Genomic DNA, 16,290 nt, shown 5'->3' with positions numbered 1-16,290 from the left:
CTTCTTCTCTCCTTCTCCCCTCCCCTTCTTCTCCCTCTCCCCTCCCCCTTCTTCTCCTTTCTTCTCCCTCTCCTTCTCCCTCTCCTTCTCCCAGTCTCCCTCTCTCTATTTCTGTGTGTGTGTGGGTGTGTGTATGTGTATGTGTTTAAACTGAGGAAAGCCTGTGAAACCACATATCTCGAGTGTATCTTGAGACAAGTGTACACATATAACCGAGCTAGCAGCACTCCAGCTGACTGGTAGGTAGAGTACGATCCTATCACCCTGAAACGGTTCCTCCTTCTCCCTTCAGTACAGTTGACATGTTTGTTTGTTTATTTAGAGACAGAATCTTGGTCTGCCACGCAGGCTGGAGTGATCCTCCCTCCTCCTGGCATTACAGGCGTGAGCCACTTTGCCTGGCCACTTGAGTTCTTTAAATGTATTTGCTCATTTTGGAGTTTGTCAATACCACTGTCTCTATTTTTAAGAGCTGTTATGCTTATCGATGGGTTTTTGCTGTTTGTCCAGAATGTGCTGGGTGTCTGAGAGTGTTGGGGCTGAAAGTGCCTGAAGGCCAGAGGCCCATGTGCGTCCCCTTAGCAGCTCCAGAAGTGGCTCATGTAGGCACAGTGTTTGAATAAGAACCCTGCGATTGGAAAGATGGTGACATTCTCAGAGTCAGACTCTCTCTTAAACTGGCATCATGGTTTTTGTCCTGAACTGTTGTGTAAAGTCGGAGCAGATGGGCTTTGGAGCAGGCTTCATTCTGACTGTCTTCAGTGTCACCTTTCTCATGTGGCACGTTAGCCACCACTGTTTTTAATCTGTGAATATTCGGAGTACTCGCCTGGGTGTGTATTAAAATTAATACTTAGAAATTCTGGAACTAGGGTCCCAGACTTGGCTTTTTTCCCCAGAGGTACTCTATAGAGACATCAATAGTCTTTTGCTAGTGCAGTGTGTCTTTAGTTAGATTGAATCCTGTGGGGAGCCCATGAGCGCTCTTTGTCGCCCTTGAGGATGCAAAGACAGTGCCCGTGGTGGGATAGGATTGCTAATCATATTTTTTTTGGCTGTGGTGAAAGTCTGTATATTAGTCAGCTCAGGCTGCCATAATAAGTTACCTTAGACGGGGCTGCTGATACAATAGAAATTTCCATTTTTCACAGTTTTGGAGCCCTTAAGTCCAAGATGAAGGTGCTGGCCAGCTGGGTTCCTGTTGAGTTCCCTCTTCTTGGTTGGTTCCTCTGAGTCTTCCTCCTCATGCGAGGACACCAGCCCTCTCAGGTCAGAGCCCTGTGCCCCCATGACCTCATTTAACCTTTGTCACCTCCTCATGGACCTTAGGGGTTAGAGGTTCAACAGAAGACTTTGTGGGGAGCACATTACAGTCTATGCAGGCCTTGGAGATGGTGACAGTTTTATTCCATTCTAACTGTAGATGAAATTAACCTCCATGTTAATCTGCAGCATATTTTCTTTTTTGCTTGTGTGATACTAGAACATTTTCCTGATAAGTCAGGAAACCTTAAAGTTGTTTGACCTTTGAGAAGGCTGGATGGAGTGACTGCTTTTGAGAGGGGGATGGCGGTTGTGATGGCCCTGGAAGGATGTTTCTGTTGTCATAGATTATTTGGGGAAGCATTGTGGAATTATTTGAGGACTTTTGAGGTTGAGGGAATCCTATTTGTTAAACGGTAATTCATCTTATCTGCCTATTGTGACTCCCAGCCATTTTTTATTCTTGACATGTAATAGAAAGGAAAGACCCTGCAGGGTTACCATATAGGGCTTCCTACAGCCAGAGGTGACTTGTTTGTGAATAGGATTTATTAATGTTCTTTCTTGTAAAGTGATATTGTCCCCTGCTAGAGAAAGACCTCATGTGTTTTCTAAATCTTCAAATTCTGTGATATGTGTATTTAAGTAGCTTTAATTACTATCAGATTTATTGTAATGGACTAGGGTAGTTTTGCTGTGCTTGTGAATGTCTTCGATCTGATTTCCCTCAAATGTAGAGGGCCCTTTACTTAGCTTTTGGAAATAACCTGTTATTACTAGAGCCACATTAAGTGTTGAGAGTCCTGTATGGTATATCTTTAAAAGCCAGAAGAGTGATTACTAGATATGCTTTTGGGAAATTACCCTACAGTCCACAAATCCCTTAATTTACAATTTGATTTTTAAGCTCACCTGCTGCCAAATCGCATCTGTCCTTCTAGCTTCCTCTTTAGGCTTTAAGATGTTTCTGTAGAGTCCCAGATTTAGCTTCTTCATAATTTCTTTCCCAAAGATCATAAAAACAGTACAGGTCTGTCTTTCAAGGAGGTGTGGGGATGAGGAGAGAAACATGAGCTATTTTATTATCTTGGACCTGCCTATTGGGAGAGCATTTGCCAGTGACATCCCATCCTTGATTATAAATTGGCAAGGCCAAACCTGTACCCTGCCATTGACATCCAAGGAGAGCTGTCTCTTGTGTTTCAGGGTAACTCATGCCCTGCATGCCTTCAGACCTCATGGCTTTTCTCCCTGACCTGTTACTAGTGTTCTTGCCTCATTTATGCTTTGGAGCTAATGGCTGGTTCAGCTCTTTCTGTATACAGGTTGTCTTCCTGTGTGATCTGCCCTGCCCTTGTCATCTGGGTAATCCTTAAATGAGTCCCTGTTTTCTTTTTGCAGATAGGTGGGTGCTTGGTCATGCTTGGTACTGCCATCTTGGTGACTGGAAAGGCCATGTGCACTGAGGCTCCCAGGCTGGCTTCTGACAGTCTCTGAAGTGGTCGTCTCCTTTTAGCTTTCCATGGCTTTCAAAGTTATGCTGCCATCTAATACATGAAGGCAGTCCAAGGTCTACCATTTTGCAATCATTTATTTAACTGTCTTATATAGTTAATCAATTTATTTAACTATTTGTTTTTATTTTTTCTGTTGCCCAGGCTGTAGTGCAGTGGTGCGATCTCAGCTCACTGCAGCTTACGCGCACCGCTGCCAGCAATCCTCCCACCTCAGCCTTCTGAGTGGATGGGACTATAGGCACGTGTCACCACGCCTGGCTGATTTTTAAATGTTTTGGTAGAGATGGGGTGCCAATATATTGCCCAGGCTGGAACCCTGTTATTTTTGATAGTCTCCTTCCGTCCCATGTGATTGGGGTTTTCACCAAGGGACCCATGCTTTTGAATGCATATTTGAAAAATAGCATCTTGTCACCTTCTAGAGTGAATTTAGAACAATGAATCTAGACTGATTTGTTCCCTAGGGGCTCCCCCAGCAGTGTAACCTCCGTGAGATGACTTTGTTCCTAGTGTCATTTGAAAGGGCCTTCCAGTTTGCTCAGTTGGAAAGTGTTACAGAGTTTTAAAGGGTGAGCTGGAAGGCTCTCAGCTGGCACTTTCTGAATCCCTCTGAGGAAAATGTTGGCAAACTCTCCACTCTGCCTGAACTCTTTTTATAAATGGAGAAGCCAGGAGTTGGGAAACCACCACACAAAGTGAGGTCGAACCCTCTGCGGAAACGTGTCATTATCCTAGCTAAGACAGTGGACTATTCTATGGTAATATGATGGTGTGGACCCCCTCCCACCCTTTGATGTTTTGATGTTTCAGAGAGCACTTCAGTTCATCTTCCTACTACCAAAAATAGAAGTGTGTAGAGCAGCAATTTACAGTGTATTTCTGTTTTTAACTGGAGAGCCTTTTTTTTTTCCCCACGAGATGCACATGGCTTTTAGTTTCCTTCTTGGACAACTTAAATGAAGAGGGCAGTGCTTGAGTGCTTTATTCAACAGGTGTCCCACCTTCTAAGGAAAGTCGACTTTTTTCACCCCCTGTCTCCTCCCCTTCCGTATTTCAGAGAACAAGTTTCCACGGTAAGGAGGAGGAGCTTGCCATTGATTTCTTCTCATGTTTGTTGCCATCTGTCTCACTTGCATTTCAGTCTGACGAGAAACCCAAGGTGAATGTGCCATGGAGCTCAAGAGGTTTCCATGCTCCTGAGCTGTCTGACTGCAGAGCCTGTAGCCACTTCTGCCTAGTCCCCAGAGAAGCCTGGAGATGGAGAAGAACCCAACAGAGCATGTTGGTGTGGGGTTCTTTATCCTTTCATCGCTGCACTGCCGCACACTCAGGTCAAGCAGGGACGTCGTTCCTAGCACTGTCCACATTGTGCAGCTCATGCTTGGTGCTTCTAGCCTTCTGGGGTCTCCCTTTATGGACGAATTCCAAGGGAATAGGTTAAGATTGCCATCAAGTGGCTGTTCTTGGTAGTGGATGTTGACATCCCTGCTGGCCGATTTCTTAGCCCCTCTGTGAGAACCTCTGTGCAAGGGATTGCCTGTCCTTTTGTCGGGGTAGGCAGTTGTTGACAGAGCTCAGGACATCTCTGAGAACGCAAGCTGGGCCTTCTCGTGTGTGCTCTGTAAAACTGAAGGTGGGCTGGGTTGTCCCTGGAGCTGTGAATACAGACCATCAGAGATTTCCTGGAGAGAATGGCTGGGCATCTACCCTCCTGCCAGCTAGGGTCCAGTAGGCCACAGTCCTCCAGCTCTGCTAGTGGAAATTGTTGAAGAATCAGACTGTCATCCCTATAAGTATAGCCCAAGGTCCCACCAAGGGTTCAAAGAACCATCAAACTTGATACCACCATTCTGTTTGGTTTGTTTATTGTTTTCCATCTCAGAAAATGAGATACTCCTTTTTTTTCCCCTCCCTCAGATGTGTTATTCTTATGATTAATGCAGTTGATTTATTTCAGGTTCTTAGTGCCTGGAAGAATATAAACATTTAAAAGGGTGATCATTACTGAGGTTGTAGATATACATTACCCCATGACTTCCTATTTGTGCTGTAGCTTTGTCATGAAGCAGGACACCTAAGGAACGGTTTTCAAGTTGCTTTGCCTCCTTCCTAGGTTCTGAATGCCAGTGTCTTGTAATTAGGCCTCACCCTAGGACTTGGCAAGCGAGCCGAGAGCACTGCGGCTCTGACAGGCATAGAAGGAAGGATTGCCTCTCTAGTTTTCACCAGCAAGGCATCCTCAGTGGTGTTGGTGAAAGCTGCCCTGTAGGCGTAGTTGGTGTTAGGTTTGTATAGGAGGGGTACCCCACCCTTAGCAGGGCACAGAGTATTGGATTCTGAAGTCTCTGAGGAGTCCTAGCAGAGAGTTTCAGAGCCAGTATGTGGTATGTAATGGAGGCTAGATCTGTTCCAGCTGGGTCAGCGGGGAGGCCCGAGACAGACAGAGGGGAGAAAGTGACTGTGGGAGAGCATGTGATGGGGACAAGCTCTATGTTAGGGTCAACAAAAGAAAATTCTTAAGGCCTATCTATTTTAGGCAGCTTTTTAGAAATGATAAAGGCTGTGTTATGCAACCATTCACTTTGCAATCTGTCAAATCATATTAAACCAGAATTCCTGGACTGTAGCCACCTCAAGCAATATTGAATGCATCAAAAATTTGATATGTTGGAATGGGCACTGACATTGGATGGTAATTCTAGTTCTACCAGTAACTGGATGTCTGTGAGCAAATGATGCCTTCACTGGCATCCTCCTTATGTAAAACAAAACACTGGATCTCTTGGTCCCATTTGGTGTTGTTTCGGTGGTGAGTGGCATCAGGAAGTTGAAGGCATGCTCCTGCTCTCCCACTTTGCTAGCTCTCTCAGGCTTTGGGGTCAGGGAAGCATTTGCATGATTTTGCAGAATTTGGAGGGAAGCGAATGAGAAGTATTCTGGAGGAAATGTGCCCTTCATAGCTACTGACCCTGTCCTTTGGTCTGTGAAGGCACCAATACAGTGATCCCAGAGTGGTGTGTGTGTGTGTGTCTGGAGGTGGCAAAATGTGAGTCCAACTCGGCCTAGGTTTTAGTGGCACTTTGTCCAGAGTGTTAGTTGATGATTGCTGTCCTTCCTTTACTGGCCAGCCACAGTAAGGTGGCCTAAAACCATTTCTCATAAAAATCACCCTTTGGGATATTCGTTTGTGTGTGAAGTTTTCCCTACAGTTTTTAGTTTTCTGAATAAGCCTGTGGCTCTTTAACAGTTCCAGTCTCTATTTCCCCTTCTCCACTCCCCTGCAAGCTAGACTGATTACCACCTCGAGCCATCTGCTACTGAATTTAAGGTGATTTGTCAGCCTGCTGCTGCATTTGCCCCCTGAAAAGGATTCACCTTCTGTCTGACTTGCCCAGTGTATGGGGGAGGTGGTGAGGAGGGGGTTCTAAACTTGTAACAGGGGACAGCAGAGGGATGAGGGACTGCTGCAGACATGGCGGCAGACATGTTGGTCAGCATGGTCAGCAGTATAGGTCATTCCTACCCAGCAGAACTTTGTGTGATGTTGGAAACATTCTGTGTCTGTGTTGTCCTATATATATAGTAGCCACTAGCTGCCTGTGCTGCTTGAACTTTTGGAGCTTTGCTGTCGTGATTGAGAGACTTTTTTTTTTTTTTGAGACAGGGTCTCGCTTCGTTGCCCAGGCTGCTGGAGTGCAGTGGTACGATCTTCGCTCATTGTAACTTCCACCTCCTAGGTTCAGGCAATTCTCATGCCTCAGCCTCCCCAGTAGTGGGGGTTACAGGCGCCCACCATCATGACCAGCTAATTTTTGTATTTGTGGTAGAGATGTGGTTTCACCATGTTGGCCAGACTGGTCTCGAACTCCTGACCTCAAGTGATCTGCCCACCTCGGCCTCCCAAAGTGCTGGGATTGTAGGTGTGAGCCACCATGGCTGGCCAACAGACTGAATGTTGTATTTGATTTGGTTTTGGTTAATGTAAAATTAAAAAGGCATGCGAATCAAGTTAATGTCGCCATAGAGACAGGATAAGCATGAAATGGTGGTAAAATTCTTCGCGTGTATCCCTATGCTCTGTTTGTTCTTGCTTTTGGCAGGAAGTCTTCCTGGGTAGTCTTTCAACTATCCTCATGGTGTATTATGTAGACAGTTCTGACAAAGTTAAAAAAAAAATTGATATTTTACTCAAATGCCTTTTAGTCTTTTGGGCAATGTTAGAATATGTTTTCCCATGGTATCCATGCCACTATATTGAGAATATAATGAACTACAACCTAGCAATTTATTGCTGAGTTCAAAATTATCTTTGTCTGCCTTTGTCATTTACCTTATCTAGGTTTTCCCTTAGCTCCATGTAAATAATGTTGGTAGCTCCATCTCATTTCCATCATTGAGTAATTCTCTTGTGATTGACTCTACTTCTGTGCTGTTGACACAGCCAGTTTCCCTGTGATACCATGTAAATTTTAAAATTTCCTTTCAGCATATTACTAAAGAAAGTCATCTGAATTGTGGAAAAATTCAAGATTTCAGAAAACTGTAAAGATTGCCACTGGAGAGAATACCAGAAATGGTGTTCCATATTTATCACAGCACTTGGGTTATTTCTGGTCTTCTCCATGATATATGAAGCTTTTAAGGAAAATGCCAGGAAGAATATACACGAAATTGTTAACAGTGATTACTGGTATATTGGGACTTGGATGATTTCACTGCGTAAATAAGAGGAGGAGGATTCTAGGTAGTTTTGACATTTATTTAAATGTTTAGTAACAGAATGAGGTTATGTTAGCAGGATATAAAAGGCACGTATTTTGAGAAAGACACAAAACTGCTTTAGTTACAGAAACAAAATCAGCCTGCAAACAAAGAAGCAAAAATTGGAAAATTGAAATTAATAAAGACCTAAATATCTAGAAAACATTATATGTGTAGATTTCTGCGTGTTATATTCAGTGCTCGTGAAATTCTATTTCATCTCAGAATCTGAAGATGAGGTCTTCTACTTCCTAGGAATTTCTCATTTTAATCAGTGAGTGTTGAGATATCATAATTCATTGTAAATTATATGAGCTATTTCTAGTCTAATAATTTCAAACATAAAGAGATGAAGAGTTTTTTGACACATTTGCCTTTCCCAGAGAATGCTGAATGTTAGGTGCATTGTACGTAGCGTGGGGCTTCCCAGATAAGAGCACCTCAGGCTTACGCAGCCCTGGATTGGCCCTGAGACACCGCTTACTCTTCAACAGCATAAATGCGTTGCAGCATTGTGAGGGTTATTGAGATGAGCAAGGCCAATGCAGTGGCTCACGCTCATAATCCCAGCACTTTGTGAGGCTGGGGTGCCTCGGGAGGATCGCTTCAGGCCTGGGCAACATAGTGAAACACCATCTCCACAAAAAATATAAAAAATTAGCTGGGTGTGGTGGCGCCTCCCTGTATGTAGTACAGCTACTTGGGAGGCTGAGGTGGGAGGATTGGTTGAGCCCGGAAGGTCGACGCTGTAGTGAACCTAGATCGCGCTACTGGACTGCAGCCTGGGACACAGAGCAAGACCCTGGCTCAAAACAAAACAAAACAAAAGATGATCAAGACTAAATCTTCTTCTTGAAGGAACATGACAGTTGAGTAAATGTTACCTTCGTACCTTTTGAAATTATATTGGAATAGCACCTGTCAAATGGAAAGAAGAGCAGACGCTCTCTAGGCAGAGGAGAGAATAGTCAGAAAAGGGAACAGCATGTGCAGAGGCCTTAAAGCTCCAAGGGTCAAGTAATAGAGAGAATGTGTCAGCTGCGGCACATGTAGGACTCAACCCAGCTACCCCAGTGGCTATATGCAGTAATTCAGAACCAAAGCATTGCTGATTGGTCTATTGCATGGCTCAGGAAACTGATGTAGAAGAATTCTTTTTTTTTTTTTTTTTGAAATGGACATAGAATTTAAACCAAAGACAAAATAATTAAAACAAGCTACATTTAAATTTTCGCTTCTGTCGTTAATTTGTTGTATTAACCAACAAACTAATTATTAGAAGCAAATCGTTGCTTCTGTTATTGGTTTGTTAGTATTAATTTCTAGAAATTACCAGATTACAGATTTGTTAGCCTCCATTTCCAAGTTGCTCTTTTGAAAGATTTTATCAGTTAATCACACTAGCAGCACACGAGAGTACTACTTTTGTCAGAGTCAGAAATTTGAAAAGGTGATTACTCACTCTTCAGTTTTGACCTATCAGCCTTTTGTTTCAATGCTTTTTTTTGGGGTGGAGGGGATGGAATTTTTGCTCGTTGCCCAGGCTGGAGTGCAATGGTGTGATCTCGGCTCACTGCAACCTCCAGGAGTCCTGAGTAGTTGGGACTACAGGCACACGCCACCTTGCCCAGCTGATTTTTTGTATTTTTAGTAGAGATGAAGTTTCATCATGTTAGCCAGCATGATCTCAATCTCCTGACCATGTGATCCGCCTGCCTGGGCCTCCCAAAGTGCTGGGATTACAGGTGTGAGCCACCATGCTCGGCCTAATTTTGTATTTTTAGTAGAGATGGGATTTCTCCATATTGGTCAGGCTAGTCTCTAACTCCCGACCTCAGGTGATCTGCCCACATCAACCTCCCAAAGTGCTGGGATTCCAGGTGTGAGCCACCACTCCCAGTCCTTTTTTGAGACTGATTCTCACTCTGTTGCCAGGGCTGGAGTGCAGTGGCGAGATCTCAGCTCACTGCAGTGTCCGCCTCTTGACTTCAAGTGATTGCCCTGCCTCAGCCTCCCGAGTAGCTGGGACTACAGGCATGCACCACCATGCCTGGCTAATTGTTTGTATTTAAGTAGAGACAAGGTTTCACCATGTTGGCCAGGATGGTCTCGATCTCCTGACCTTGTGATCCGCCTGCCTTGGCCTCCGTAAGTGTTGGGCTTATAGGCGTGAGCCACTGTGCCTGGCCTCAGCGCTTTTAATATACAGTTTTCCTTTCTTCACTATTCCTAAGTAGGTAAACAGCTTTTTTTGTGATTCTGGTTCAATTTTACTTTATACTATTAAGTAATGTTTTCAAAATATTCTGAAAAAGGTTGATCATCTTGTTTGACTTGGCATTATTTCTGTGTTCACCTTTTAAAATTCATTAACTGGATCACCTTCAAATATGTTAAGTACATTTTATTATGTGTTTCTTCTTCCAACCAAAAAGCCAACAAGATATATTGAACCAAAATTTGGGTATTTTATTACCATAGAAGCTTATGAATGCATGTAGATAGTCCTATATGTTTACAGTGTTTCACAAACCCTTTGTGTAATTAATGCCCCCAACCAGTGTTGTCCTTATTTCCATTTAACAGGCAAGGAAGCTGAGGCAGAGAGAAGTCTTATGGTTTTTCTTAATCATTCTTAATCATAGCTGTATGTGCTGTGATCCACTAAGGTTTTTAGTGCAAGATGTTTATCAAGTAAGTCAATATTTTTTAATTTAAAAAATTCATGGAGAATGCAGTAGTCCTCCCATATCCACAGGTGATACATTTCAGTACCCTCAGTGGAAGCCTGAAACTGTCGCTATTACCAAACCCTATATATGCTGTGTTTTTTTCCTATACATAAATACTATACAGTGCAGATCATTCACGTCCTGGGCAGGATAGTTCAAGGTTTCAGCACGCTACACGAAATGTTGTGCAATTTAAAACTTATGAATTGTTTATTTTGGGGATTTTTAAATTTACTATTCTCAGACCTTGGTTGACCACGGCTGACTGAAACCTTGGAAATGTAAAACGCAGATAAGGAGGGCTACAGTGTTGTCTGAATTTGAACGAGTACATTAATTGTAGTATTAACAACCCAGTTAGTTTCACAAGTTTGCATACTGTCACCCAGTCCAGGTCACCCTACTACGTTCTTGTAATTATTGGTATTATTTTATAATTGTACAGTGTGGCCTTGTCATGTTGGCAGAGTTCAGCACTGTTGGTGTTTCAGGAATTACCAAGCTTTCTTGGAAAGCGTTCAAGCCAGACTCTGTGTGTACCTAATTCTGGTTGGTATAGTGCCAGCGTATTAACTTTTATTTAAATAAAATTCCAACAAGTAATATTTATTATTACTATACTGCTGCCATAGAATGCCCACACTTTAATGTTTTTGAAAGTCAAATATTAGCACAGCAGATCACCTTTCTGCATTGACTTCTATCACACCCTGTGTGATGTGGTCAGTACTACATAATTTCATCCAAATAATACAGAAATACCATTACAAATACATGGGCAATGCTGTGTGACCATTAAAATTCTGTATTATGTGAAATTATCTGGCACCATAACCTTGTACTCTCTTCTATCACACGATAATCCACACCACCCTACCCCTCCTTTGTGATTAGTAGTTTTGGGGAAATTATTAGTTGTATGGTACTGAAATACCTAGGCACCAACTGGATTGGTCCTGGGGTTGAGGTGATAATTAGGTGGATGGCAGCCATGAACCTAGTTGGCTGCATAGAATTTCTGTGAATATGAGATCCCTTCTGAAAATTCTGACTTCTCCTGAATTAGAGGTCTCTCTTGTGACAGGTTATAGAAGGTCTTTAAACATTTTGAGATTACAGTGGTAACATTACTGGTGCAAAATCAAAAGTTGACACCTGCTTTGGAAACTGATTTGCCATTCAACTTGTAAATTTGAACATTTGCATATCCAAGGATATCTACCACTTCCAGTCCTAAATATCTAAGAGAAACTCTAGTGCATGATTTCCAGGAGACTTGCAGAGAGGACTTGCAGCATGGTTCACGATAGCAATAAACTAGAAGCACCTTAGATGCCCTTGGACATGAGAATCATGGTGGAATACCCACCATTCATCAGTTGTGTAGTAGTATAACTACTCCATTTGTATAATAATGAAAAATCGGTAGGCAAGAGATATAAGCAAGGTTGTGGATAGATCTTAGTAACTTGATGTTGAGTTGGAAAAAGCCCAAGTCCCATTGGAACTGTTTTGTAAAGTTTATAATCAAATGCAGTGAAACAAAGTGCTATTTATATATGTTTATGTTATAATATAAAAAAGTTAGCACATAGGCAAGGCTTTAGTTTATGTTTGAGTAGTTGGGTTTGGCTGCGGGTTCACAGATACTCTTCATATCCTTCAAAATTAGAGTGGACTGATTGCCCAGAGGACTTTCGTTTAAGATTTATGACTTGCTCTGATATTCCACTATTGAAACTTAGATGGTGGTGCCTTCGTCCTATTAATGAACATGGATGGAGCAAAGAAAAGTTCTTCCCCAGTCTTTTAGCCCTCTCCTCTTTCTTTAAGTATTGCAAGTTGTGTTGTTATTCCTAAATGGAACGTATTTCTTAGTGTTATTCTTGGCCTTCCAGAGGATGCTGTAAGTCTAATATGGTAGTTTGCGTGTTTCTTCTTTAGTCGGGGACCAACATTTCATCTAAACAGGCTAAAACTTACGGGTATTCTCAACGGAGAGTTTTGTTAAGTCTCCTTCCCGGCGGACAGACACAGGACTGACTTGCATGTACTGTATTTTAGGAAATATTGCCTGCATGATCAGGAAGTAATGATGATGGTTAGGCTTTTCTTATTTCTTAAAATTTAAATACCTGTTTCTCTTTAGTTGACTAGAAGAGAAGGAAGCAGTGGAGATAGGGAAGGGGCAGATAGTGTTTATTACTGCTGACACCTGTGTGCACTCTCAGTGTTTGAGTGACAGAACTGGGGGTGTTCAGGAAAACCACTAATCATACATGATTCTGAAACTTCATTTCTGGCCAACTGTTTGTCTCAGGGTTTCTACTTTTCTTACTAACCTTGCTAAGAATTAGCATTCATAAGAATATCTGCTTCAGGTCTCCTTTCCAGTTCTGTGCTTTGGGTGCTGTTGATCACTGAAGGAGCCAAAAGACGTGTCCCAGTAGAAGGAAGAGGAAAAAGGCCAAATAGTCATCCCCTGAATGTCCTTTAATTGATTCTGTATGACTTATGCTGCAGTGGGATGCATGCCAAACACTTGTTCACTGTTAACAGGAGCATGCTGCACTGTAGAGCACTAAATAAGGGTCTGCTTTGGGGGCTCACCCTGGGGGCTCCCCTGGGAACTATTGGAGAGCAACTCTTTTCCAGCCCTCTGTGTTCTGTAGGGAATTGTATATTGAGGTTACCCCACCCCTTCTTCCCCAGTGCCACTGGATTCTCGGATAGCCTTCTGTCTGTTGAGACATACGAGCTAGCTCTGTGACCTTTGCTAAGAGACAAACTTGTTTTTAGCCACAGCTTCATCATCTATTACGTGGGGGAATTGTAGTAGAGTATCTCTGAGGCCCTATGTATAATCCTGATTTTAAAGTGGTGGATATCAACTAGACACTAAGGAGGACCATATTCTACCTTCCTGATGTCTCTGTGTGTGTGTGTTTGTATATGTATATGTATATATATTGATGTTTATATATTTTTGATGTAAGAAGTTCTGGCATGTACATGAGCTTTAATGATTTACAAAACAAGAGTTGGCCATTGTGGAGAGAATATCCAGTTGGCCTTGATTACTTGCTAGCCTGGGTGACTTCACTCCTGAGCAAAGTTGATATCTACCTTCAGGGTTTTTGTGCGGTATAAATAAGTTACTGTGTGTGTAGTATGAGAACCCAGAAGGGCCTAGTTAGATGGTTCAACAACTAGGAAACAAGAAACTGGAAGTGTTAGTAAGGCATGTTTCCAGTTCCTCTGAATGCATCTCAGGAGAACTTCCAGTGCTATGTGGGCTTGGCCACCGTCTTCCTCCCCTTGGAAGGGCATGAAGAGAAGCGTGTGGTAGTGTTGAGAGCATGTGTTTTGGACATTATCATTGCTGGTTGAAGTTCAAAGGCTTCAAGAGAATTGACTTTAAAAATCAAAAAGCTATAACATATGAAAGGAGATGTGTACTCCAGTTGTCTGAGGCCAGGGAGCTGGCCAGCCCTCAGTTGGACTCCTGCCTTTTTCACCCCTCCCAGCAGCTGCCAGACCACAGAGCCGGTTCTGTGAAAGATCCTCAAGAAACAATGAGAGAAAACAGCTTCTGTTTGATTAGATTAGATCAATTTATGTGCCTCAGGGAGGGGCCTGCGCAGGTCAGGGGGAGGGGTGCCCCTGTGTTGTTGGTGGGGGCGGCGGTGGCCCATGCGGTCACTTCATAAGTAATGAGGCTCCCTGGAAGCTGGAATTGGAGGAAGGGGGAGGGCGGGCTGGAGGAGGAGCATGTGGAAGGAGATTTCTGCAGTCTGTCTGGAGAGCTGCCCAGGTTTCCCAGCCAAAAAAACAAATAAAAATAAATAAAAGGCAAGTGCTGAATGACACAGATTATGATATTAAAAAGGGATGCCATTGAAACTGCGCCCTGGAGCCCGCTGTCCTTGGGGTGGGGTGTGCTTGGCAATGGGGTGGGGGCATCTGACCGGCTGGGGACACAAAAGTGTGCACAATTAAACTGTGAATGTCCCCCTCCCCCCCATATGTCAGAAATTCTATACTTCGGATTTGTCTGCATTGCAGGTTGGGGAAATGGCAGGATGAAAAGCTAGTGGCTCTTTTCCTTTTTCTCATTTTAATTTATCAGGGTGGGGGGAGCCAGCCGGAGACCCCTCCTCTTTGGTGTTCGATTCCCTCCCATGCACATAAATAACCTTCTCTCCTGGCTGCCTCCCCTCCCCCTCGGCCCCATTGCTGTTCTGGCCGTCCTATTGCCGCGCGGAATCTGCACTGCCGCTTGCTTATTACGTACAGGGGAGGATTGTTGACAAGTGCTCCGGAGCCTGCCTCACTGCGCTCTTCCTCCCTCCCTCCCTCTGTCCTTCTTCCTCTCTGTCTCTCTGCAATGATCCGGCTCTGAGGATGGCTGCTCCACGGGTCTGTCAGGTGCAGTTTTTGGTGGCTTATCTTGAGGAACCTGGGATAGAAGGTCTGTTCCTATAAATAAAAGACAAACCAAATAGCTCTAGATTTGTTTCAGGCTGGTATGGCTTTTGTTGGAGAAATAGGCCTTTGTGGGTTTCCCTGCTGGGGTCCTGATTAAATCCATTGTGGATGGCAAGGTGCTATATATATATATATGAGAGACTATGTAAAAAGTGTTGCGATTTGCTTAATATTAATATTCTTTTAGCTTTGATATCCTCCCTGGGGCAATGGTGGCTCCTGCAAAGGCACTGTGGAAATTTACAAGAGAGAATTAATGTCGCTCTTAAAGCATTAAGCTCTGTTGACCATTTTGGCCAAATCTGCAGTTTCAGTCAGGCTTGTATGAATGTAGACATTTCTCTGGAGACTGAATGCCATCCAGCTATAGCTGGTCCCTTTTATTTTATTTCTAATTTATTAGATCATTTCCCAGCATTTAAAAATAAATGTTTGATTAAAGTTAATTAGTTCATCCTCACCATAGCTCTGGTTTCCTTCATAAACAGCATGTTTGCTTTCATTTCCATTAATCCTTTCTTTTTCTACCTCCATCTTCTTTCCTTGAAAGATGGAGGAAACTGAGGCATGCAAATAGATCCTGAGATCTGAAGTGATTCTAGATTGAGACCTAAAAGCTTTAAACTTCTAGTGCTCTTGATTCTTCTCCCGAATTTCATGCATTAATTCATGTCTGCATTACTGTCTGTAAACACAGATGATTTTGAGGAACCTTCAATGTTTGGTGCCTCAAATCTTAGCAGATTCCATAGCCACATTCCTATAGTGATGCTTTCTGTACTGCTTTCATGCATTATATTTCAGTAGTGGAAAGAATGCTTCTCTGGTAGGCAGTAGGCCTTTCTAAAGTTATTTGTTGTCAGCAGGTTTTTTGTTTTTTTACTTTGAATGGACTACTTAATCCTTTCTGAATATATTCATCTGAAAAGTGGGAGGGCAGTTGATTTCTTGATATGTGAGTGAGGTAATAAGGAAACTGGGTAACTACTGTCCCTCCAAGTCATGCTACAAAGAAAACAGAACTTAGAACTTCCAAGAGATTCCTTTTATCCTAGGGAATGAAGGCAGCCCGGAGAGGTTTCAGGGCAAAGGGTGTGGCTGTTTATTTATGTACAAATTATGGTGTCAATCAGGACACAAAGTTTGTGGAGCTTTGCCTGTTTATCATTACAGATTAGTACACAAACCGATAACTTTATGGCACTTGTCGATTGAGTAAAAGCAGCAGCTTTGCCTATCATTGGAGAGCCTGGCTCAAATTGGATAGCTGGTTTCTTTTGGTACCTTACATTTGTGGGGTAAAGATGATAGGAAGCTTTAGAGACCTAAATACATACACACTTGTAATTACTTGAAGGCAGAAGAGTATCATTAGCTATCTGTGAACGTGCTGTGTTCATGGACCTCTCCCTTTGAGGAGTGCAAATTCTGTGAGATGAGAAATCAGATTTGGGCCTGTCAGTTTATCTGAACACAAGACTTTCCACATGTTGGGCTCATTTATCTGTCTTAGAAAAAATTCTCAAAAA

At 43.0% G+C, this 16,290-nt stretch overlaps 1 protein-coding gene across 5 annotated transcripts in view; it reads left to right on the top strand.

Moving 5' to 3' along the window:
• JARID2 (jumonji and AT-rich interaction domain containing 2) overlaps window positions 1-16,290 on the top strand; it is a 284,760-nt gene that overhangs the window by 145,134 nt on the left and 123,336 nt on the right. Inside the window, exon 1 of one of the 5 annotated variants that reach the window (XM_017874508.1) lies at window positions 14,562-14,744. The exons of the other annotated variants lie outside the window; for them this stretch is intronic. Within the exon in view, the coding sequence (XP_017729997.1) occupies window positions 14,678-14,744 (67 nt within the window). The 5' untranslated portion in view covers window positions 14,562-14,677. Of the gene's footprint in view, window positions 1-14,561; window positions 14,745-16,290 lie in introns of those variants that run through there. 5 annotated transcript variants of the gene reach the window in all.

Source organism: Rhinopithecus bieti, unplaced genomic scaffold (assembly GCF_001698545.2).
Source record: "Rhinopithecus bieti isolate Rb0 unplaced genomic scaffold, ASM169854v2 scaffold_7684, whole genome shotgun sequence".
Classification (NCBI taxonomy): Eukaryota; Metazoa; Chordata; class Mammalia; order Primates; family Cercopithecidae; genus Rhinopithecus; species Rhinopithecus bieti.
This window is presented reverse-complemented; position numbering and strand designations above follow the sequence as displayed.